At 42.7% G+C, this 21424-nt stretch overlaps 3 protein-coding genes across 5 annotated transcripts; 2 read left to right on the top strand and 1 right to left on the bottom strand.

Moving 5' to 3' along the window:
- The first annotated feature begins 1105 nt into the window (after window positions 1–1105).
- On the top strand, window positions 1106–4666 carry LOC107280424 (senescence-specific cysteine protease SAG39). The gene is made up of 2 exons (XM_015775040.2): window positions 1106–3331; window positions 3697–4666. Exons 1-2 carry the CDS (start codon window positions 2866–2868, stop codon window positions 4281–4283), a joined length of 1053 nt encoding a protein of 350 aa, XP_015630526.1. The 5' UTR covers window positions 1106–2865; the 3' UTR covers window positions 4284–4666.
- Window positions 4667–6968: 2302 nt separating this feature from the next.
- LOC4334139 (uncharacterized) lies at window positions 6969–11006 on the top strand. 2 transcript variants are annotated; one of them, XM_015775546.3, is made up of 5 exons: window positions 6969–7151; window positions 7322–8842; window positions 9108–9221; window positions 9368–9499; window positions 10554–11006. In XM_015775546.3, the coding sequence occupies exons 2-5, from the start codon at window positions 7388–7390 to the stop codon at window positions 10689–10691; spliced, it is 1839 nt and encodes a 612-aa protein (XP_015631032.1). In that variant the 5' UTR covers window positions 6969–7151; window positions 7322–7387; the 3' UTR covers window positions 10692–11006. The 2 variants fall into 2 exon arrangements, with proteins under 2 accessions (XP_015631032.1, XP_025879638.1); XM_026023853.2 differs by having other exon boundaries at window positions 6969–8842.
- Window positions 11007–11270: 264 nt separating this feature from the next.
- Window positions 11271–20995, bottom strand: LOC4334140 (MADS-box transcription factor 14-like). 2 transcript variants are annotated; one of them, NM_001402270.1, is made up of 8 exons: window positions 20505–20995; window positions 15172–15250; window positions 12948–13012; window positions 12760–12859; window positions 12584–12625; window positions 12332–12373; window positions 12108–12247; window positions 11271–11618 (listed from the first exon to the last, which is right to left on the bottom strand). In NM_001402270.1, the coding sequence occupies exons 1-8, from the start codon at window positions 20687–20689 to the stop codon at window positions 11510–11512; spliced, it is 762 nt and encodes a 253-aa protein (NP_001389199.1). In that variant the 5' UTR covers window positions 20690–20995; the 3' UTR covers window positions 11271–11509. The 2 variants fall into 2 exon arrangements, with proteins under 2 accessions (NP_001389199.1, NP_001389198.1); NM_001402269.1 differs by having other exon boundaries at window positions 11379–11618; window positions 12108–12226.
- Window positions 20996–21424: the final 429 nt, after the last annotated feature.

Genomic DNA, 21424 nt, shown 5'->3' on the forward strand with positions numbered 1-21424 from the left:
TTGATGAAATTTATACCCGTTTCTATATTTTGAGGTGTTTTTACAATGATCTTTACTGGTAGTAGAATTAATCTAAATCATCTATATTTTCTAATCCGAAATATCATACTCCTTCTGTCCTATAGATCAGACGAGACATTTCATATTACAACAAACCCGTCCCATGGTATAGCAATGAATCTGGATATTTCATAGTATATTTAGTTCTAAGTTGTTATATTATGAGACCGAGGGAGTATATATTATACACCACCTCAACTACTGGAAGTTGAATTTTTTTTACTGATAGTAAAGCTCATAAATCAATGGCTAAAGATTATTTTCACTGATGATAATGTTATTAATAGAATGCACTACTAGTAAAAATCACCCACCACCGTGTAGATACTCTTCTATTTTACCTTCAATTCACCTGTTAGGCAATGGCTGACGTAGTTGGAGGTAGACTAGAGCCATATCATACAGCACACATGAAACAATACAACCACAGAATCAACATCACGAGAGAAAACATGTAGTATCATTCATTTCCCTGCAGGATCAAGACAAATACCTCGAGCTGGACAGTTCTCTTCTCTCGACACACCCATTCTGGAGAGGACCCATCTGACCTTTTCACTACGGGCCACATGCTGGCATGGCGAAAAAGCCATCGCCAATCCGCCATTGGTGTTCTCAGCCTCAAGCCCAGCCTTCTGGCCAGTACTGCCTACTTGCCTTCATCCCAAGGACTCATCCTCCTCCACTTCTTTCCCTCCTTGTTCTCTTCCTTATATGAATGCAATCACCTTTCAAAAAAGATTGAATGCAATCTTTGTTCTTCATCGATCATAGTAGTTTGGGGCTGTCCAGTGACAGAAGAGAATGCCTTCTTCAATTATGGCAGAAAGCTCTCTGGCTTGTCCTGTTTCCTGACGTCGGAATGGCTTATGCACAGAAGACCATGTATTAACATGTAACTATGTAAGGCAAGGAAAATTCAGAACATTTTGGATTCAATTCCACTGTGAAGAAAAAGGGAAATTTCAGAACATCACCTTGTATAGTCATAATATTGAGTTTCAAACCTATGATACCTAGAAATTTCAGAGCACTTATTTTGCAGGAACCATACTTTTCCTAAGATTTGCAGAACAAAATTTCTTGGCTTCAAACTTGGAAGAGTTATTCGGAGAACAGATACTGGTGATGTGCAGTGTAACACATCCACAGCATGCTCCACCAGAGCAAAGATGTGGAGCTCATATTTAAGGCAATCCCTCTCTTGAAACATACGCCATTTCTCTCATTTGTTTTCACTTGAAAACGGCAGCTTATTTACCTACCCTACCCTGAATTGACAGACTCTTAAAATCATAATTTACGCATTGCTAATGAGCCTAATTAACCATGTTCCAGATGTAAGTTTTTTCATCTCCTTGGTCCATACTTGGAGGTTATACTTACTCTCTGGATTCACCAATGAAGCCATTCAATTTCAGGCTCCAGCAGTGGTATACTTGGAGGAGGTTGTACTCTTCAGCAGAGCCATTCTCTTTATCATGTTGTAGTCTCTTATCTCTGAACTTCTCTGAAACTTCAATTCCATCCTTGAACTTTCTCTGAAATAGCAGGAGCAATTCAGCACTCATGATCATTTCTTCACTTCCAGCTATTGCATGAGATTATATTTCACTAGCACTCATTTCTGACAAGACAGAACGATTTAGAAGCGAGATTAATTAGTAAGGGAGTGATTGGCTGATTGCACTACAGTGAGAGCAAAGAAACCCTGACCTCATCAGGATAAACCAAGGTCTGAAGAGAAGGTTAGCTGGGACTCTTGTTACGTGCGCAGCCAGCAGCCGATAAAGCAGGAAACCGTGATAGGATCCCGTTTGGAAGCGTTCGTAGCTGACAAAATGTGAGCCCCATAAGCTGTCAATTTTTAGCCTGGACTCCTTTCTCTACTTAAGTAGAAATGCGCCGTTGTGTTCAACCGTTTTTCTTGCGTGCCCAAAGGGAGATACCCTGATGTCGACACGAATCCTCTCCATCGGCTGTCGTTTCAACTGTTGCTGATGAACTCTAAGAGAACCGCAGAAATCGATTGATGCCATCTCTTTTGTTCTTTCTTTGCGTATGATTCAAAGAACATAACACGAAGCGATGTACGGGAATTTAGCTGGTTTTTTTCATGAGATTGGTTATCAAACATTCGCTCAATTCATTGCAACAAGTACTTGTTTAGCTGGCAGAGTTGAGACTTGAGAGTCCCCATCGATTCAACCTGAGGCCAAGAGATTCCAAGGTCACTGTTGGAATCCACATTATCTTTCGGCTTGATCCTAACCTTGGTTGGGAATCACTCACAGTTCCATCCAGGAGAACGGATGGCTCACGACACCAATGCAAAGTCGATAATAATTCGATTTATTTCATAAGGAGCACAAATGTGTGCATGGCCTCCATGTTCTTGCAGGTCTCACTCAGCTAAAAAAAGACGGCAACATCATGCTCGTTATCTAATCAATGCATATATAGCAGAGATCGATCGATCGATGTCATCCGGCCGTTAGCTTCAGCAAATTAAATTATGCGTGTGTAGGATCTTACTTCACGGCTCTTTTGATCTTGGACCTTCTTGCTGGTCATTAATTGTGATTGCTACATGTATTTTCTTTAAGGCTAATGTGATCGTTTGCTCACTGTTAATCCTGCCTAACTCGTCTTGGTTTTTACATTTCATTTAGTTTCCTGATGCTGCATCTGCTTCTATATAAACCCCTTGCTGCCTTGCAGCTTTTGGCCAAGCAAGAGCTAAAAGCTAGCCGTTGTGTGAGGGACTGAGAGCTAGTGGTGCACTAGCTGGCTGTGAATCTAGCCATGGCTCTGTCCACGTTCGTCCTTGCCGTTCTTGTCATGAGCGGCGCCGCCGCCCTTGGCCGCGAGCTCGCCGGCGACGGCGCCGCCGCCGCCGCGGCGGCCGACGTGGCCATGGCGTCGAGGCACGAGAAGTGGATGGCGAAGCACGGGAAGACGTACAAGGACGAGGAGGAGAAGGCGCGGCGGCTGGAGGTGTTCAGGGCGAACGCCAAGCTGATCGACTCGTTCAACGCCGCCGCGGAGAAGGACGGCGGCGGCGGCCACCGGCTGGCCACCAACAGGTTCGCCGACCTCACCGACGACGAGTTCCGTGCCGCCAGAACCGGCTACCAGCGCCCGCCGGCGGCCGTTGCCGGCGCCGGCGGCGGGTTCCTGTACGAGAACTTCAGCCTCGCCGCCGCGCCGCAGAGCATGGACTGGAGGGCCATGGGCGCCGTCACCGGCGTCAAGGACCAAGGCTCGTGCGGTACGAACTCCGGCGAACACGAACAAACTAATGATTACTTGATCTTGCATGCGTCAACTGGTAATTACGTAATTGAATCGAATAATCACCTGATAAAATTTGCAATTAATTAACTGGGCGTGCGTGCATGGCATGGCATGACACGTACCCGCGGTCAAACGGAAAGGTAAAAATGGTCAATCCAAGTAAACAGAAGATTCTACCGAGCCAGTCTACAGAACAGTCTACGCATGCACTTTTAGTCAACTCGAGAGTCAAACATAGCTAAAACTGTTTGACTAATATGTGCTACTAATCACAAAGAAGAAGCTGTATTAGTGAGCTGATGGATTGACTAATTAATCAATATATGCATGGGCATGCAGGTTGTTGCTGGGCGTTCTCGGCGGTGGCGGCGGTGGAAGGGCTGGCGAAGATCAGGACGGGGCAGCTGGTGTCGCTGTCGGAGCAGGAGCTGGTGGACTGCGACGTCCGCGGCGAGGACCAGGGCTGCGAGGGCGGCCTCATGGACACCGCGTTCCAGTACATCGCGCGCCGCGGCGGCCTCGCCGCGGAGTCGTCCTACCCGTACCGCGGCGTGGACGGCGCGTGCCGCGCCGCCGCTGGGCGCGCGGCGGCGTCCATCCGGGGGTTCCAGGACGTGCCGTCGAACGACGAGGGCGCGCTCATGGCGGCCGTGGCGCGCCAGCCGGTGTCCGTGGCCATCAACGGCGCCGGGTACGTGTTCCGGTTCTACGACCGCGGCGTGCTCGGCGGCGCCGGGTGCGGCACGGAGCTGAACCACGCCGTGACGGCGGTCGGGTACGGCACGGCGAGCGACGGCACGGGCTACTGGCTGATGAAGAACTCGTGGGGCGCGTCGTGGGGCGAGGGCGGCTACGTCAGGATCCGCCGCGGCGTCGGCCGCGAGGGCGCCTGCGGCATCGCACAGATGGCCTCCTACCCCGTCTGATTATATAAACAAAACACACGCCGATCAACCACGTCATTAATTGATTCGATGGATCAGTTTCAAAATATAAGTCATTCTAACATTTTCTACATTCATATTAATGTTAATGAATCTAATATGAATATAGAAAATACATGAATGACTTACATTATGAAACGGAGGAAATATAAATATTAATTAAGATGTGTATATATATGTGCTCTGGTATGTATAGCGACACTGCACCGTGTCAACATGTATTCTGAAATCTGAACCGGCCGGCCCGTGCAGGAAGTCTGCAAAAGTTGGACGCGCGGGGCTGTACGTAGCTGTGTGTATATTGTATAGTGTATATACTACTTACCATGATGAAGTTGTACAAAGTGAAATATGTTACCATATTACCGTACAGTGTACACAGTCTTCACTAGTACTTCTTTCTTAGGTCTCTCACAGTGCGTCTAGGTGGACTGTGCCTTAGTCCCGCCACGTAGGTTTTTTTCCGCCGTGTCGCTTGGACCCGCGCCTTAGCTAGGGTGCTCGTGACCAAACTAGGCGGCGCGAAACCTCGCCTGTTCGAGGGCGTGCACGGAGGAATCGACGCGAGACACGTGCGCTGTGGGCGTCATTCCCTCGCCGTCCGGTGCTCTCGCGCGGGATTCCCCTGGCGAAATCCCCTATTCACCCTCCCAAAAATCCCCTCCCGCCACAGATCGGATTGGAAGAGAAAAGGCAAGAAATTCTTGAGGATTGGAAGAGAAGAACAGATCGGATTCAACAAGATGAAAAAGAAAAAGAAAGCAAAATCATCATAGCAAAATCATCCAAACCAACAGATCTGGACATGCAAGAAAAGAACGGCGGCGGCGACTCCTGCTTCTGCTCCTCTTCTTCGTGGCGGCGGCGGCTGCCGCGCTCGCCGCGGCGGCCTGTGTCGCGTGGCTTCGCCGCTCCCCTGGGTCCGGCGGCGCTGCTCGAGGTCCCCCTCGGCAAGGTCGCCACGGTGGAGGCGTGCCCCGCTCGAGCCTTTCCCCTCCTCCGCCGGCCGCTCGTCCGCTCCCGCCACCGGCTGCTTGTCCGCTCCTGCCGCCGGCCGTCCGTTGGCGCCACATCGTCCACTCCCACCGCTCCCGAGTCCGCGCGGGAGGAGAAGCGAGCGGCGCGGTCAACGGCAAGGCGCACGGCGGCGGCGTCCCCGGCGTCCGCCGCGAGGGAGGAGAGCACGACGAGGGAGGAGAAGGGAGGAGAAGGCGAGGCGAAGGGGAGGAGAAGCCGAGAAGGCGATTTGCTGAGGGTGGGGGTAGGTGAGGAAAAATAATTTGTGTGCGCTACCCGTGTCCTTGCGTAGGGTGCCGCCCACTGCGGGCTTCGTTTCTTTTATCTGTGTCTCTATCCAACTAAGCCACACATATATGGGTACTTGCACTGTGGGGTGGGTGTTTTGGACTAACTTTTTAGGCTAGGGGTACGGGCCCCATAGCTTGCACTGTGAGAGGCCTTACTACACCGCGATGCGCGATCTTGTTCTGGCTGGCAGCTTTTTTGCCTCTGGTGCTCTACATGATAATGGTTGAAAGCGATAGCATTTCTTTCGGAGACTATTCTCACTCAATTGAAAATTAACTATATCTATCAATATATTTATCAATTCATCTGTCAGTATTGACAACAATCTGACCATTTCTTTTGACGTCGTGTTGTTATTGACACCGAACATTTGAATTGATAAATATAGTTTCTTCTATATAGATAAATTTGTTTATATATCTTTATCTAATAAAAAATACATAAGAATTTCGGTTTAACCGTCGCCGATGATGGCCGTCTAGCGAGCTTCCCTAGCATTCTGAGGCTGTGTTCGTCATTTGTTGTTCCCAGCCAGAACAGTCCGTACGAAAAATGGAGCGACATATTAGCGCATGATCAATTAAGTATTAGCTTTTTTTTTCAAAAATATATTAATTTGATTTTTTAAACAACTTTCGTATAAAAACTTTTTGAAAAAAACGCACAGTTTAACCGTTTGAAAAACGGACGTGCGGAAAACGAGGGAGATGGGTTGGGAAAAGTGGGTGCCGAACACACCCTGAGGCTGTGTTCGGATGTACGTATTACCAACCCAGTGCACACGGAAAACAGAGCGGTCCATTACTGCGTGATTAATTAAGTATTTGCTATTTTTTTTAAAAAAAATGGATCAATATGATTTTTAAGCAACTTTCATATAGAATTTTTTTTAAAAAAAATAGATCAATATGATTTTTAAGCAACTTTCATATAGATTTTTTTTAAAAAAAATTACACCGTTTAACAGTATAAAAAGCGTGCACGCGGAATACGGGGGAGATGCAGCCTGAGTCCGTCCTGATTCTAGGAGACGGTATCCCGTCCTTCCCGTTTCACGTGCACCAGCTGCGAGGGGGAACGCCCGCTGCGCGCGGGCAAAATCGCTCGCTTGCGGCCTTCTGGTCCATCATTCGTACTAGCCCCACACAGACCACAGCGGCGGCACGCTGCACGCACGCAAAATTTCCACCGGAAAAGCCCATAAAATCCAGGAAAACGTGGTGGTTTTGCCAACCTCCCGCCCCTCGTCCAAAAAAAAGGCCCGGAAATAAAAGCGGATTGGAATCTGGTGGCTCCGGGTCCGTGCGGTGCGGGTGCGGCTCGCTCGACTTGGCGTCGTTGGAGTCCACCTGACCTCCTGTCCTCCACCGCCCGCTTCCCCTCGCCTCGGTCGTCTCGGCTTCGTCTACTCGTCTCGTCTCGAGTCCCCGACTCGGAAAGTCCAAAGCCCCAATCTTTCCGTTCCTCCCCCTCCTCCTCCCGGATCGGAACAGGAGAGCGGGAGCTCCGATTCGGTAGCTTCCCCCGTCGATTCTCCCCGCCGTAAGCGCGATCCCCCCATTTCCACCTCTTTTATTTCTTTCCGTTCTTGCTCGATCCGGTTCTTGGAAACTAGGGTTCTTGGGGGTTGGGATTGGGATTGGGGTTGGTTTCTTTGCATTTCGGGGGGGGGGGGGGGGGTTCCGATTGACCGAATCGAGGTTTGTTCGCAGGATTTTTGCCCTAGCCCTGGCTGACGCCGCTGCTGCTGGGCTGGGGGGCGCCGCCAATCGTTCGCGATGTCGTGGGGGCGATTCCACCGCGCGCCGTTCCCGTCGGGGATCCCGGCGATGACGAGGTGCTCCAGGCACCAGCCCCCCGCGCCGCCCACCGTGGTGGTGATCGATGAAGACGACGACGACCTAGGCGACGGCCCCTCCGATGAGGAGGTCTTCATAATCGATGGTGATGCGGCGAAAGGCCGCGCGTCTTCTGGGTGCAAGACTAAGAGAGGGAACAGCTCGTGTAGTAATGTGATTAACTTAGATGATGATGATGAGGAGGAGGAGGAGGGTGGTGGTGGTGATAGGGCAGGACCCAGCTCTGCCGGTGCTGCCGCTGGTTCTCCAGCAGTGACGACGCCCGGCCGTGTCTCCCCGAGAAACAGATATGGACTGGATTATGTTTCTGACAGTTATGAGAGTGATTCGTCTGAAGGACACTCCGACGGAGATGATGGCTCGGATTGTGAGATTCTTGATGACGCCTCTGGGTCAGCTCGCAAACAGTGGGAGAAGGCTGCTTCGAGGAAAAGCATGCCTCAAGGTTTCCGGAAGAGTACATCCACATCAAGTGCCGAGTCAAGTACACAGCCAGATGAAAGTGAGGAGAATGATGCAGAATGCGATATAAATGAGTACATCAGGAAGTATTTTAGTGAAGATGTATTGAAGAAAGGTGGACCAATCAGTACAAGCGGTGCAAATGCTAAACCTTCAGTTCCAGATGCCCATGATTGTTCAAAGGGCAATGCTTCCAATGCAAATGAAGCTGAAGACTGCAATGCCACCTCCAGAATTGATCCTGACCCAGCTTGTAATGACGAAGCAACTCATTCCCAAAATGGTTCTGTGCCTGAAAAAACTGCAGAAAGAAGTCAATCTCCACACATAGATGAAACCTTTGAACCTGAACAATGTACAGACTACAGCTTTGTCTCTGCCAACAGGGTTTTTCCTGCATGCTCCTCAGCAAATTGGAAGGATCAAAGTCCTACATTTGTCAGTACTCCTGAAAAGCTGGATGAAAAGTTATCTGATGGCACATATGCACGGAAGGATGAAACACTAATAGATGCTCACAATAAAAGTACCACAAAGAACAAAGAGATGTGTCCTGAACCAGATAATGGTTCTCTCGATGGTCGACTAACAGAAGATCCACCTCTTTCTAGCAGATGCGACTGCTCAAAGCAATCCGAGAAAAAATCGGCACATTTAGATGCAAACTGTTGTGCATCTGCTGCTTCCTCCAATAAGAATCCTTCTGCAAATGTCATATTGGGAGGTTGCATGCCACCTCAGAAGGATTTAGTTGATGGTCCAGAAAAATCAGGCCAACCTGCCGTGGCTCAGGTTGCTGCAGACATTCAGGATGGTCTAATCGGTGCACGTGAAAAGCACAAAGAATCCGATGAGTACAAACGGGCACAGGAGGAGGAGTGGGCATCCAGACAGCGTCAACTGCGAATACAGGTACGATTTGTGCCGCTTTTAGTTTAATTGTTCTAAAGTTATACAAGAAGGATGTGAACTGCATGAATATTAGAATGTAAATAAGTTCAGTGTTAATCTCAATGAGCATTATGCTATTGCACTATATTGTTGGAATGTTTAGTTTTGAGGACATTGCGGCATGATAGTGTAATCACAAAACAAATAAATAAATGGATAGCAGGCTGAGGGAAGCAAGTAGCACCTACATGCAATTCATGATGTTTCCTTTTAAAAATTATTGCAGGCTGAGGAGGCACAGAGGTTGCGAAAAAGAAAAAAGGCTGAAGCAATGCGATTACTTGACATGGAGAAGAGACAAAAACAAAGATTAGAAGAAGTCCGTGAATCACAGCGAAAGGTATCTTGTTATAACCTCTAGCGTATTAGCAAACACTTGCATGATTCTCTATTGTCCGCCTATGTGTTTTCAAGAGCATTTGGTTGCTTCAATCTTTATGTGCTATTGTTTAATATTTAGATTGTTCCTTTATTTTGTTGAATCAGAATGAAGCGGATATACAACTAAAAGAAAAATACCGAGGGGTGGTGAGATTGGAGCTCGAAAGTATGGAAAGAAGATACATTGATATGGCTTCTATATTGCGTGCATTAGGCATTGCTGCTGAAGGTGGTGAGGTATATTATTCATATTCAACCTATCTCTTCCTTGTAGTAGTAAAGTTATTAATTGCTGCTGTTTTTCTTCTTGTTATATCTTATCTGTCTCTCCAGTACAATATAAAATGCTAGTATCCCTTGTCCCTTGCATATTGCTGTTAAACTCAATACCTTATAACAGTAAGCTTCATGAACAGTTGTATGTTGTCCATTTCATGATATCCATCTCATTCACGGACCAACCACTAATTGATCTCTAATAAAAAGATGAGGAATTGCCATACATTTTCATGCTAAATTGCAATCTGGAACCACTTAACCTCTTCTGAAACACTATGATGGACTGAAATTTTACTCCCTATGTTGAATTTTTAGGCACCTCTAGATTTCATCTTGTTGATTGAAACGCACACACAATAAACTATGCAAAATTTGTATACACCATTTCTGGCTATCAACTTCCATGCTTTACATTCACATCCATGCAATTCAGTTGCAAACAACACTATTTCGCATGGAGAGAACTATATTTAATGCAGATTATTGCGTTATTACTACAAGTAGTTTGGTTTTTACCTTCCTTTGATAGTCTCTGCTTAGTTCAAAGCCGGGTAACAAATTTTAATAGAGGGAGTGATAATTATACTTGATTTACTAACGGATAAACATTGTGAAGCAACATTTCTTAGGAAAATTGGCAAACATTATGAAATGGAAGTAGTTATGTTTTATGTACCATATGAAACCAACTTACGAATCTGTTACTTCGAGTGAATTAACTTATTACTTGTTATTGTTGTGGCATATGCATAGATAGATATATGCACTTGGAAATTGTATTTCAATTTTCTATGGAGAAATCCCAAATTCGTTTGTTTATTTATAGAAGAGATAGCTTCTCATGACAAATTTTGGAAGATTTGCCAATTATTGCCTCTGGCAATCTAGGCGAGATCAATTACCACCTTATGCCATGTTCTGATATAAGTTCATAAAATGATACCCATAAATGTAAATAAGGAATTATTGATCTCTTCCCGCTGACAATTGTTTAATATGAAACTTTTTTCAGGTTAAAGCTGCTTACAAGCAAGCTCTTTTGAAATTCCATCCGGACAGAGTATCAAGAAGTGATATGTATCAACAGGTCAAAGCAGAGGAGACATTCAAGTTCATTTCACGCCTGAAAGAGAAGATGCTTCGAGTTTAATACTAGCATATCCCTGTTCAGTTAAATACAACCTCTGACCAATATCTTTATGTTAAAGTTGTGGCTAGATTAATTTATTCATAGGCTGAGTTCTCATCAGCCGGCACATAGTTCCACAGTTCTGAATGCCATTCTTAGAAGACTAATGCTTAGCATTCGTTATCCTCTCTTGAGAATTTTTAGTGGTAGGGGAGTCAGCAGTGACAGTGAGCTTGGGCGCCTTGGTATATTTCTTGGTTTTTGTAATGGGTAAAATGTTTGTATAGGAGTGACGGCAGAAGATCATTATATACAAGATGATCTCCCATTATTTAACTGAGAATGTCACGCCTTATTTTCTTTGTAAACAGTCGAACGATTTATGCCTATCAACTTGTTCGCATACAATTTATTCGTTATGCAGTATGCGCTCAATCAGCTCTGCCGGTGATCGGACAGATTCAGCTCCAATCAGCAAGATAACGGAGACTTATTGTCTACAAAGTTTATTTATCTTACAGTAATCACACTATGCACAATGCTGAAATTTCGCTATTTAAGTCACACATGACACCAATGGAGATGGTTGGAAACGGGAAAATTTGTTCATGCTACTCGCATATATTACATGGGTAAATTACTGGTGGGAGGAAGACGGTGCTGGACGAAGCCAAAATATACACATTGCAGCTTGCTACTAATGCTGAATTTAGGGCTAAAATGCTTTCCTCGTCTCGCAACCGCAAGATGACAATAGTACTAGTAGTAAACCAGAGCAGCAGGCGACCGGACCGGGTCAGGTTGCAACTTGTGATTACTGGTATGGATCTGAAGCCTCCTTAGCCGTTGATGTGGCTCAGCATCCATGGTGGCAGCCCAATGCGAACATGCTGTGGCTGCCCTGCTGCTACATCCTCTATCCTTTCGCCAGCTGCTGCAGGGTAGTTACTGTGGAACGAATAAGCACACCTCTTAGCTACATCACCAACCAAAATGACAAGAAAAAGCCCGCTGGCGTTTTGGGGGAAAAGGGGCAGATTTGGCGTGTTTTCAGACAAAAAAAAGCGTAAAATTCTGAGGTGCCTAAAAAAGGTTTGATAGTTATTGGTTTATACAACCTTGTTAGAACTTTCAGTTGTTTGGTGGTTGGTGCCAAAATATGCCCCTATTAAGTTGTTGGTATTTTTAATAGTATTTTAGCTAATGTTTGATTTGCTATTAAAATATAGTGATAACATATATAAGTTGACAAAAAAATGTAGCACTTCCAATATTTGTCTAGGTTTTAGTATCGTCAATATTTTGATATGGTAGTGAACTAAACGAGCCATTTAATTTTGTTTTCTAATAAAGCTGGATCTAATGATCTTTAGTCCAAAAGGTTATTCGTCTGTGCTACATAAGGACGAAACTAACTTCAGGCTGCTAGTTACTTACCTGATATTAGTTGTTGGAAGGGCTTCCCTCATCATGAAGGAGGATGATGAGGAACTTGTTTGAGGTTGTGTCTGGTCCCATTGCACTTGTTGCTTCTGGACTTTCTGCTTCTCCACCAGCTGTAGGAAGGAGCAAGGGTTCTGTCAATTTAACTTGATTGATGTTAAACAAACCAAGATCAGCTGAAGCATGGAAACTAGGGGGCATCAAGGCTAGCAGCCTACTTCTTTCTGTAGGACCTTATTCTCCTCCTGCAGTGACTTTTCCTGCAGCAAGAATCCGGCGTGCATGTTAGAAAATGAAAGTGTGGCAGCACTTGCAGTTGCAAGCATGGCGGGAACTTAAAATAAGAGTATGAAACATAACACGCGATGGTATCAACTGGTGGCCGGCCAAAGATTTCTCGAGTTTTGACAAGGTTATTTCTAGCAAGTCCCAGTACTCAATTAAAGGTCTAACATGGTTGACATCATTACCTTCCGTTGAAGCTCGTTAATGGACTCGAGCATTAGTTGGCTCTGCACATAAAGGAGATTTGTAATTGTCAGCTCGTAAAACATACAGGACATCTATATTTAGCTGTATAAAAACCATATAAATTTTGCACATATTGTTGATATCAGCCTTGAATAATTCTCATCACAAAAACCACCTTTCTGGATCTGATATGTTTCAACGAATTTTCCAGCTGCTGCTCCAGCTGCTGCAGCTCTTTGAGATTCAAAGATTCAAGATCCTCTCCCATGAGGTGCCTGCAGGATTTAAGGCGAACAATTTTATGTCAACAGTGTATAGTACATAATGTCATAATGGCACCAGTTGTGAGTAGTTTCCAATTACTTTTGACATTTCTGTATTGTCTCAACCTTAGCCTTCAGTTTCCTATATTCGTGGCACCAGTTGCCCTATACAAGCAAGCATAGAAGATTTACATTAATAAATTTGAGTAAATAGGAAGTATCACAATACTATTCATACATTAGCTGATATTTGAAAAATTGCCAGGAAGAACTGATTGTGCAAATGATTGTGCCCTTTGGAGTACCTTGAATTTCTATATTAACAAGTGTAACTTTAATCGATTTTGGCACTGCATATAGCTAAAACTGTGGACACCTAGAACTGCAAGATACCTCCGTGGAGAATTGCTTAGGTACAGTGTATATTGAATAAATGGATTTACTTCAGTGTGCTTGCAGTAAAATATGATTAACTTTGTCCCCCACTCCACACTTACCTTTTCTTCTCGACACTCATCAAACTAAATTTACTGGTGGATGTACAGTGACCTCCACAATTCTAAGCACAGAATCACTAATATTACAAGTTTAGAAATTGAATGTGCTGAAGAGTATACAATAGTGCCATCCAAAATCTATATAGAGAAAAGCTCTAAGCAGATAGTGCATGTTAGGAAAGGGAACTATAATGTATGTTTCCTTGACAATTCATCAGCGTGATAACTATATTATCTACTATCTCCAAAGTAGCAAACATTTCTAGGAATGATAACAGGGTTACAGTCTGCCTAGCTAGTTCAGCTTTTTGTAATATCTTGATTAGAAAATTCTCAGTCTCACTCTTTATGGTATGGAAATATGACTTACCACTGTCTGCATAATAACTACATTAGTTCAGTCAACAATGTTCATACACAGCAACTTCTTACAAAAAATATTGCAAACGAAGAATATGCATGTCTACATGGGGGATGCTAATTGGCGAGCGCAAGTCAGTTACGGAACTGGCGCGCGCGCCAGCTGGCGGTCCCACGCGATTTTTTTCCTTTTTTTTTGTGTTTCCTTTTTTTCCATCTTTTTCGTTTTTTTCTTTTTTTCGCTATTCTTTCGTGTTTTTTCTGATTTTTTTAATTGTTAGGATACGTGTTTTCAAAAATATTTGAGCTGAAAATTTTCAAATCTTAACTTGAAAGTTTTTCAATCTGAACTTGAAAGTTTTTAAATCTAGGCTTGAAAGTTTTCAAATCTCGAGTTGAAAGTTTTCAAATCTGGGTCGAAAGTTTTCAAATCTAAACTTGAAAGTTTTCAAATGTGGACTTGAAAATTTTCAATCGCGAGTTGAAAGTTTTTGTCAAATCTAAACTTGAAAGTTTTCAAATCCGGTCTACATGTATCTAGCCATAAAAGAACTTCTGATTTTGGAGTACACCATTAGTCCATCAACCCCAACTAAAGAGTAAAGATTATTCGTAACAAATAGACGAATGGATCTTTTTAATAGCATAATTGACTATAGTAAGTCCCAGCTAAATGAAAACAAGGATTATTTAAGGTTCCAAACTTCTGATGAGCCACGCCAAAAGTTCTGGAAAATGTTTATTTTGTTTTATTTGATGAAAAATATGTTTTGTGATATTCTCTGGCACACAAAATTCCATAATGAGTGTTGATGTAGTCATGCATCCAAAATTTTTTTTTATAGTTTTTCATTAGGCAATAACTATGATTTTGTTCCAGTAAAATCCACAAAAGGTATATTGAATCATAGTGTAAAAAATGTTTGAATAAGAGGGAACTGGCAAAGCTGTATACGTGTAAACAAACATGGAAGATAAATTTGATCTAATTTGTGAACAAAATTTCACTTATGAAATGTAACAATACCACAATTTTTAATGATCTGACCTGAGAGAGAGAGCCTAATTAATTGCACCAATATAAAGAACAGTTCAGTTTGAGTTTTCAAGATTTCAGACAGCAAATAGGTTCAATTGGGCTGGGATGCCAAAAGGTCAGGACGCTATGTAATAAAAAATGGATATAATCTAATTTAGAATAAATCTACATATTTGATAAGTACATTGAAGTAAGAGATTACTGTTCAAAGAGATGTAAAGCAATATTTATTAAAAGTTGATCTACATAACAATGGAAAATTGCCATAAAAAATGATGCCTAATTGATTTATCCAACTTGAGGAGAGCTAAAATGTTGGATGTACCCGTCTTGAATGAGTCAACCGAAACAGGTGTAGTGAAAAGTTCAAAAAATAAACAAGATATTGAGATATGAGAAACAACAGAATTAGAGCTCTTTATTTTTACCTGAGTGTCAGATTCAGCTGAAATAAGGACCTTTTCTGCATAGGAGTAGCGCTCATAACGTTCAAGGATTTTGTCCATACTGTGAAAAATGAGGAATATACGTTTCATCATTTGAAATAATTGTAATAATAACTAAGCAGTATATATATTCTTCCATCTCAACAACAAATGCACATATGGCTGTACCTTTTCATATACAGGTCAGATACATACACTGTATTTATGATTCTGGTCTGTTTTTTCTTGAAGTCCATTTTTTTAAGAAAGGATAGGAATTTAACAGGAAACCTACTTTAGTTTCCAGGTTTAAAATAAAACGAAGGAAGAACAAGAAAGTTGCACAGGCGCGCACACACACTTCAAAATCTACTTGAGTGCAACCCCTTATGTTTTAACATGGAGTTGTTTTAGAAACTGCGTATGCAGTATTGTCAAAACGAAAAGGTGTATCACTGTAACATCCTAACTGAAGGATGCCCATTTCTTTGAATGTCTTAATAGGTAAGTTAGTGACTATCACTATGATGAGAATATATATATATAAGTAATACAAAACTAGATATTGTTATATATTTATGTGTTGAAGTAACTTACATATTGTGTGGGAATATAATATCAATACGATTTCACTTGCCATACATGTACTAACCAAAATCATAGGACTAGCAGCATCTAACAAAGGCCCTCAACTACTAATAATCTCTAGTTCAAAACATGAATAGGTTTCTCAAATGTCACAGTGGATATTATGACATGTAAATGCGTAACCCATAATAAAATGCCATTTGTTTTATTCAAATTCTTTTTTGCAATTATGTAAAAAAAAGTCATGCTTAAACTACCTTTGATGCTTAAAACACATCACAACAAAATAAATGACAATTACGTATTTTTTAATAAGACGAACGGTCAAACATATGTATAAAAGTCAACGGTGTTATACATTCAAAATTTAAATGGGGGTACTTCGTAGTGGTGTAAATAACAACACCTACATTTTGCAGTTTATTCTTATAAGAACTTATGTAAGATATAATACAGAATAGATTTGCCAATCTACTTCTAACACAAGAGTTGGATTAACACACCACCCCCCCACACACAGAACCCTAAAAAAACAATAAATTGTTGTATTTATGCAGTTCATGAAAACGGTTTTTTGGGCAAAGCTAACAATAAACATTTTCATATATCAGAATGATCAGCTTTTGGTGGTAGCACTGATATGGTTCAAGTTCTGAAACATTATTAAGTCTTACTCCATCCGTTTCATATTACAAGTCGTTTTGACTTTTTCCCAAGTCAAGCATCTTTACATTTGACCAATTTATAGAAAAAAAATAGCAACATCAACAATACCAAATTAGTTTCGTTAAATTTAATATTGAACATATTTGATAAAATGTTTATTTTGTGTTAGAAATATTTTTATTTTTTTCTATAAATTTAGTCGAACTTAAAATAGTTTGACTAGGAAATAAATTCAAAGTAACTTATAATATGAAATGAATTATAAATGGAGGGAGTAGCTTCATTGTTTGCTAAAGTATTTCCATGTTCTTGAGGCACTTTGAACAAGTTCACTTTATAACCAAAGGATATATACTTTCTACGGCATACTAAAATGTCAACCTTTCAAAAGGGTCTGTATAACCTTTTGGGGAAAGATAATATGCATATATATAGAAGGTATACTTCTGGGGCAAAGTCAAGGTAAACATGTAATACAAGCATACATGTCAAGAAAAGCTTAAGCAACTGAACTGTATCTCATTTTCGTTAAGAAAAAGAAATGAAACAGGATAGCAAGTATAACTATCTATAGAAAGAATTAAGGGGAAATACAACACCCTAGACTCTTAAGCAAACATAACTTTGTTGAAAGAGAACATATTTGCTTCTTATTCCTAGACAGGGTCTAATCAATGATAATCAAGTAAGATCACATGTGATATTGGGTTGTCTACATTAACTAAATGAATACTCTGCCGCGTTGCTGCGGGAAATTAAGTTGCATAATATGTACAAATAAGATGAAATATGAATATTAAAACTAAAACAAATTGATACTTATGAGTTTAAGGCCTAAAAATGATTGAGATTACTTGGTGTAATGAGAGAAGAAAGAAGAGAAAATTTGAACCATATATCTATTATCCAATGGCTAGAAATAATTGGGGTAATGTAGTCTAATAAGAGGAGAGAAATATCATTAACTACACTTAGTGGAGATGAACTATATAAGTATATAGGATAACTTGAAATTAATCAACCTATGGAAAATTAACAAAATTATTACAAAAATGAAGTGTCAAGAGAATTAATACAGTATTAATGCTTAAAAGATATTGTGAATAATGCAATCCAAACTGAAAATTTATCATTAGTCCCGGATATATACAGACGTTGCTACAGTTCAGTCAACAGCAGGAATCAACTCAATACTGTATAACCAAATAGCTGAACAGGTATATTATGCGGTTATGAGTTTGTATGTCCTACGCGAGTTGGACCAGTAGGCCTCCGAGCATAGTTAGACCAATTAATGCCCGCAAATATATATCCATTTTATTATTTTGGGCTAACTTATAAGAGAATATTTGTATTTTTCTGAATCAAGTAGACTGGAAGTCTGGAACCCTAATAGCGTGTGAGACAGTGAGAGCCAGAGTTAACTCATTGCCGACTCATCTATATACGGCTAGATGCAATACTACAAGAGTCTTGTTGTGAAAACAGCATGCAAGTCGCTGCGAGCTCTATTAATCAAAGCAGAGTTCTGAACTTCGTGCATTGGATTAAGATGGAGGAAACCAACTTTACAATTCTACTGCTTATAGTTAAAAAGAATTAAAATATCTCCCGAGTCACTTCAAATATGACTACTGTTTGTCTGTGTAGACGTTCATCGTCCAAAGAGCAGTAGGAGAGTATTTTACTACATTTGAAGTACGGAGAGTTTTCTAAATTGGCACCCAAACAAATATGAAAGAACTAGTGTCTTGCTACTCCTAAACGACAAGCATTTATAAATATTACCCATCGTACCAATGGAGTAGGCTCAATATTCTTATTGGCGCAGTAGGTAACTACTTGCTTAGCTTTAACAAGAAAGCCAGTCGATCTATTGCCTTGTGATGAATTGTAAGTGGTTGCATTTGCCGCTACGTATGCCAGCTTAAGGCATGCTAATTAAAGTAACATCTTAATTAAAGTTCGAAGAGGATTTGTCATGTTTCCCAACTAGGTTCATGAAAGCATCTGTTTAAAGCTAAATCTTGGAAAAGTCTTAAGAAGGATTAATTAGCATAACTACAGTACCCTGCAGGAACCTAATGGAGTTGATTTCCAAATAAGACGTTTAATGACGTACGAGAAACGAAAAAAAAATCAGATTAATCCATCGGCTCGTGTACTCCCACCCCAAACTTGATACCTTGAAATCCAAACACTGTTACCTCACGTGAAGCTCTACTCCTATGTCTTAACTCACTGATCAATGGTTAGAGTGAGAAGGATTTCAAAATATGTGATACTAATGACTCTTATCTAGAGATGTGGTTGCTAGCATTATGGGGATGCCCAACACACTACCCTTATTGGATTAAATCAGCGAGGAGTTAATTAAGTTAATTAGTCGTTCATTCATAGAATTAGAATAGAGTATAAGCTGATAATCACTGATCATATGGGGAGTCTGATTAGTAGATATAAGGATGCCCACAAAACTGAAGAAAATTTATAACAGCCAGATCAAACTCTATTCGTATGTAGTGAGGAAAAAGGAGAGATAAGAAAATTTTTAACTTAAAAAATATATAAGAACTGGAATTAACCATCAAACTCTAAGATTTGCATGTTGACTTAACAAAGCTTGCATAACAATGCATTAATAGTAAATCATTGTCGAAAACATCAAGAAGGATAAATATCCTTCAGATGATATGGTATACTGGAAGCATCCAACGTTTTGCTTCTTAGTTCTAAATTTCTAATGTCTGTTTCTTCAGGAACCATATGCACATCCCAAGAAGAACCTGACAGAAAAGGTAGAACCCAGCAACTAAAGCGCTAACTAGGATGAACCTTTAGCTTATAAGTTCTTTTTTTTCCTGTTAACTCCTCTCTACCTCTTACTAAGTCTTAACATCTTAACAGACCTCCGATGTAATGTTGTAACCTTTGTACCTCCCCTCTGAACTAAGAAAATCGAATGAGTTAAGTGGGAAACTCTCCCCCAAGGTGACTTTTCGATAAAAAAGAAGCAGCATGAAACCAGTCTGTAATCAGGCTAGCTAGAAGCATGGATGTTTCTTCAGAAACCATGTACATCTCAAAAAGAACCTTATAGGAAAGGTAGAACCCAGCAACTAATGAACCATTAGATTGAACTAATGACAGCCGGGAATTAAGAAGTAAAGATTAAAGGCCAGCCCTAGCTTATAAGTTTGTTCTAGTAAAATCTTTTCGTTCTGAAAAGCATGGCATGCATCAGCAAAGAGTCCAAGAAAGCTAGAGGCAGACGAACCAGCGAAAAGGGTTCCAACAAGTCACCAGCAGCTTAAGATATGAACTCCTCCATCTCCCGATGCATCCCGTTTCATCTTCTCCCTTAATATGCTTAGTTGCCTCAAGAGAAAGAGATGGCCAGGGAGAGAGAAAGAAGATCTAAACGAGCCCAGAATTAATATGGGGAATAGTGAAGAAAGAAGAGGCACACACAACACAAGCAGCAAGTTCAGTAGAATTTTAGATGAACACAAGCCAAGACCATTTTAATCCCCAAATAATCCCAGGTCCATCAAATCTACGTACTAGAGTTCCTAGCTAATCACCCCTCTCCCCTTTGGGTGCAAAGCTAGCTTGTCGCCAAGCAAGCAGCACCCATCGGCAGGGCCAAAAAAAAATTCCCCAAATAGCGCAGCAGCAACGCCCTCTCCAGCGAAAGCGGAGCATAAAATTACCCTCGTACGGGCACTGTAGCTACAGTGCACAGATGCAACGCATCTCACCTCACGCCGTCAGCTCAAAGCCTGAAATAGCAAAACACGCTGCCTCCTCCATCGCCGGCAAGCAATCAACAATCGCAGCAGAAATTCAAACAGATTATTGGGGATAACCCCGAAACACACGCAACAAAATTAATTCGAGCAATCAGGACAGATCGAATTAATCACACACAGAATTCAAAGGCAATCGATCGATACGAACAGAACGGAAACGGGAACACATCATGTAGCGCAAGGATTGCTCGATTAAGCGAAAAGAACTGAAAGCTTAGAGACAAGCGATGAGGATGAAATTTAATCAAGCACACGTACGTACGTACGTACCATGAGTCGGTGGCGTACTCGTAGAGCTTGCCCTTGGTGGAGAAGATGATGAGCGCGACCTCGGCGTCGCAGAGCACGGAGATCTCATTCGCCTTCTTGAGCAGCCCCGACCTGCGCTTGGAGAAGGTCACCTGCCGGTTGATCTTGTTCTCGATCCGCTTCAGCTGCACCTTGCCCCGCCCCATCTTCCTCCTGTTCTTCCTCCTCCTCCTCCTCCTCCTCCTCCTCCCTCCCTCCCTCTCTCTCTCTCTCTACCTCCAACCAAAATTAACCCTACCCACCTCGCTATCAGCGACGACCACTAGCCCTATAGCCACACCTATCCCCACACGGCAACTACTGGTGGTGGTGGCTGCTGGCTATCCGCCTATCCCCTAGCCCCGGCCCCCATCACGTGGACACGGCGAGACGGCGGCGGAATGCGTCGCGCGCGATGGGGGGGACCGATCGATCGATGGATGGATCGATCGAGTGGGGGAGACGACGACGACGAGGAGGAGGAGGAGGAGGAAATGGGGGGATTTTAAAGGGAGCGCGCGCCGGATCGTCGGAGGAGGAGGAGGCGGTTTGGCGATACCGGGGTGGTTTCGATCGCCTCCGCTGTCGAACGGCCATTGGGCGAGGCGGCGCCGGCCCGGGCCCCGCCTCCCGGCGACGCGTGCGTGCGTCGTACTCTCGTGGGCTTTTCTGGGCCGATCCTTTTTTGGGCCGTCTCGTCTGGCCAGGCGGTGGGGGTGGGCCATGGCTTTTCCTGCCCAATTAGGCCGCGGCAGCAATGCGTCGTGATGGGACGGGATGGCTCCTGGCTTGGCTTGGCTTGGGTCGGCCGCAAAACAGTGCCTGCGTCGTCTCGTCTCCCGTCGGCCCCGGCGAGGGGGTGTGCCCATCAATGGCGTCGCCTGTCGCTCCCAGAGTGGATG

The sequence above is a fragment of the Oryza sativa genome, chromosome 3 (genome assembly GCF_034140825.1).
Source record: "Oryza sativa Japonica Group chromosome 3, ASM3414082v1".
Classification (NCBI taxonomy): domain Eukaryota; kingdom Viridiplantae; phylum Streptophyta; class Magnoliopsida; order Poales; family Poaceae; genus Oryza; species Oryza sativa.

Bases quoted from the DNA above. Each gene is read 5' to 3' on its own strand.
- LOC107280424 (XM_015775040.2), top strand. From the start codon at position 2,866: ATGGCTCTGTCCACGTTCGTCCTTGCCGTTCTTGTCATGAGCGGCGCC. The intron at 3,332-3,696 runs GTACGAACTCCG...ATGGGCATGCAG, and splicing joins CAAGGACCAAGGCTCGTGCG to GTTGTTGCTGGGCGTTCTCG.
- LOC4334139 (XM_026023853.2), top strand. From the start codon at position 7,388: ATGTCGTGGGGGCGATTCCACCGCGCGCCGTTCCCGTCGGGGATCCCG. The intron at 8,843-9,107 runs GTACGATTTGTG...AAATTATTGCAG, and splicing joins AGCGTCAACTGCGAATACAG to GCTGAGGAGGCACAGAGGTT. The intron at 9,222-9,367 runs GTATCTTGTTAT...TTGTTGAATCAG, and splicing joins TCCGTGAATCACAGCGAAAG to AATGAAGCGGATATACAACT.
- LOC4334140 (NM_001402270.1), bottom strand. From the start codon at position 20,689: ATGGGGCGGGGCAAGGTGCAGCTGAAGCGGATCGAGAACAAGATCAAC. The intron at 13,013-15,171 runs GTAAAAATAAAG...TTGCTTGTATAG, and splicing joins CAGCTGAATCTGACACTCAG to GGCAACTGGTGCCACGAATA. The intron at 12,626-12,759 runs GTGGTTTTTGTG...CTTTATGTGCAG, and splicing joins AACATATCAGATCCAGAAAG to AGCCAACTAATGCTCGAGTC.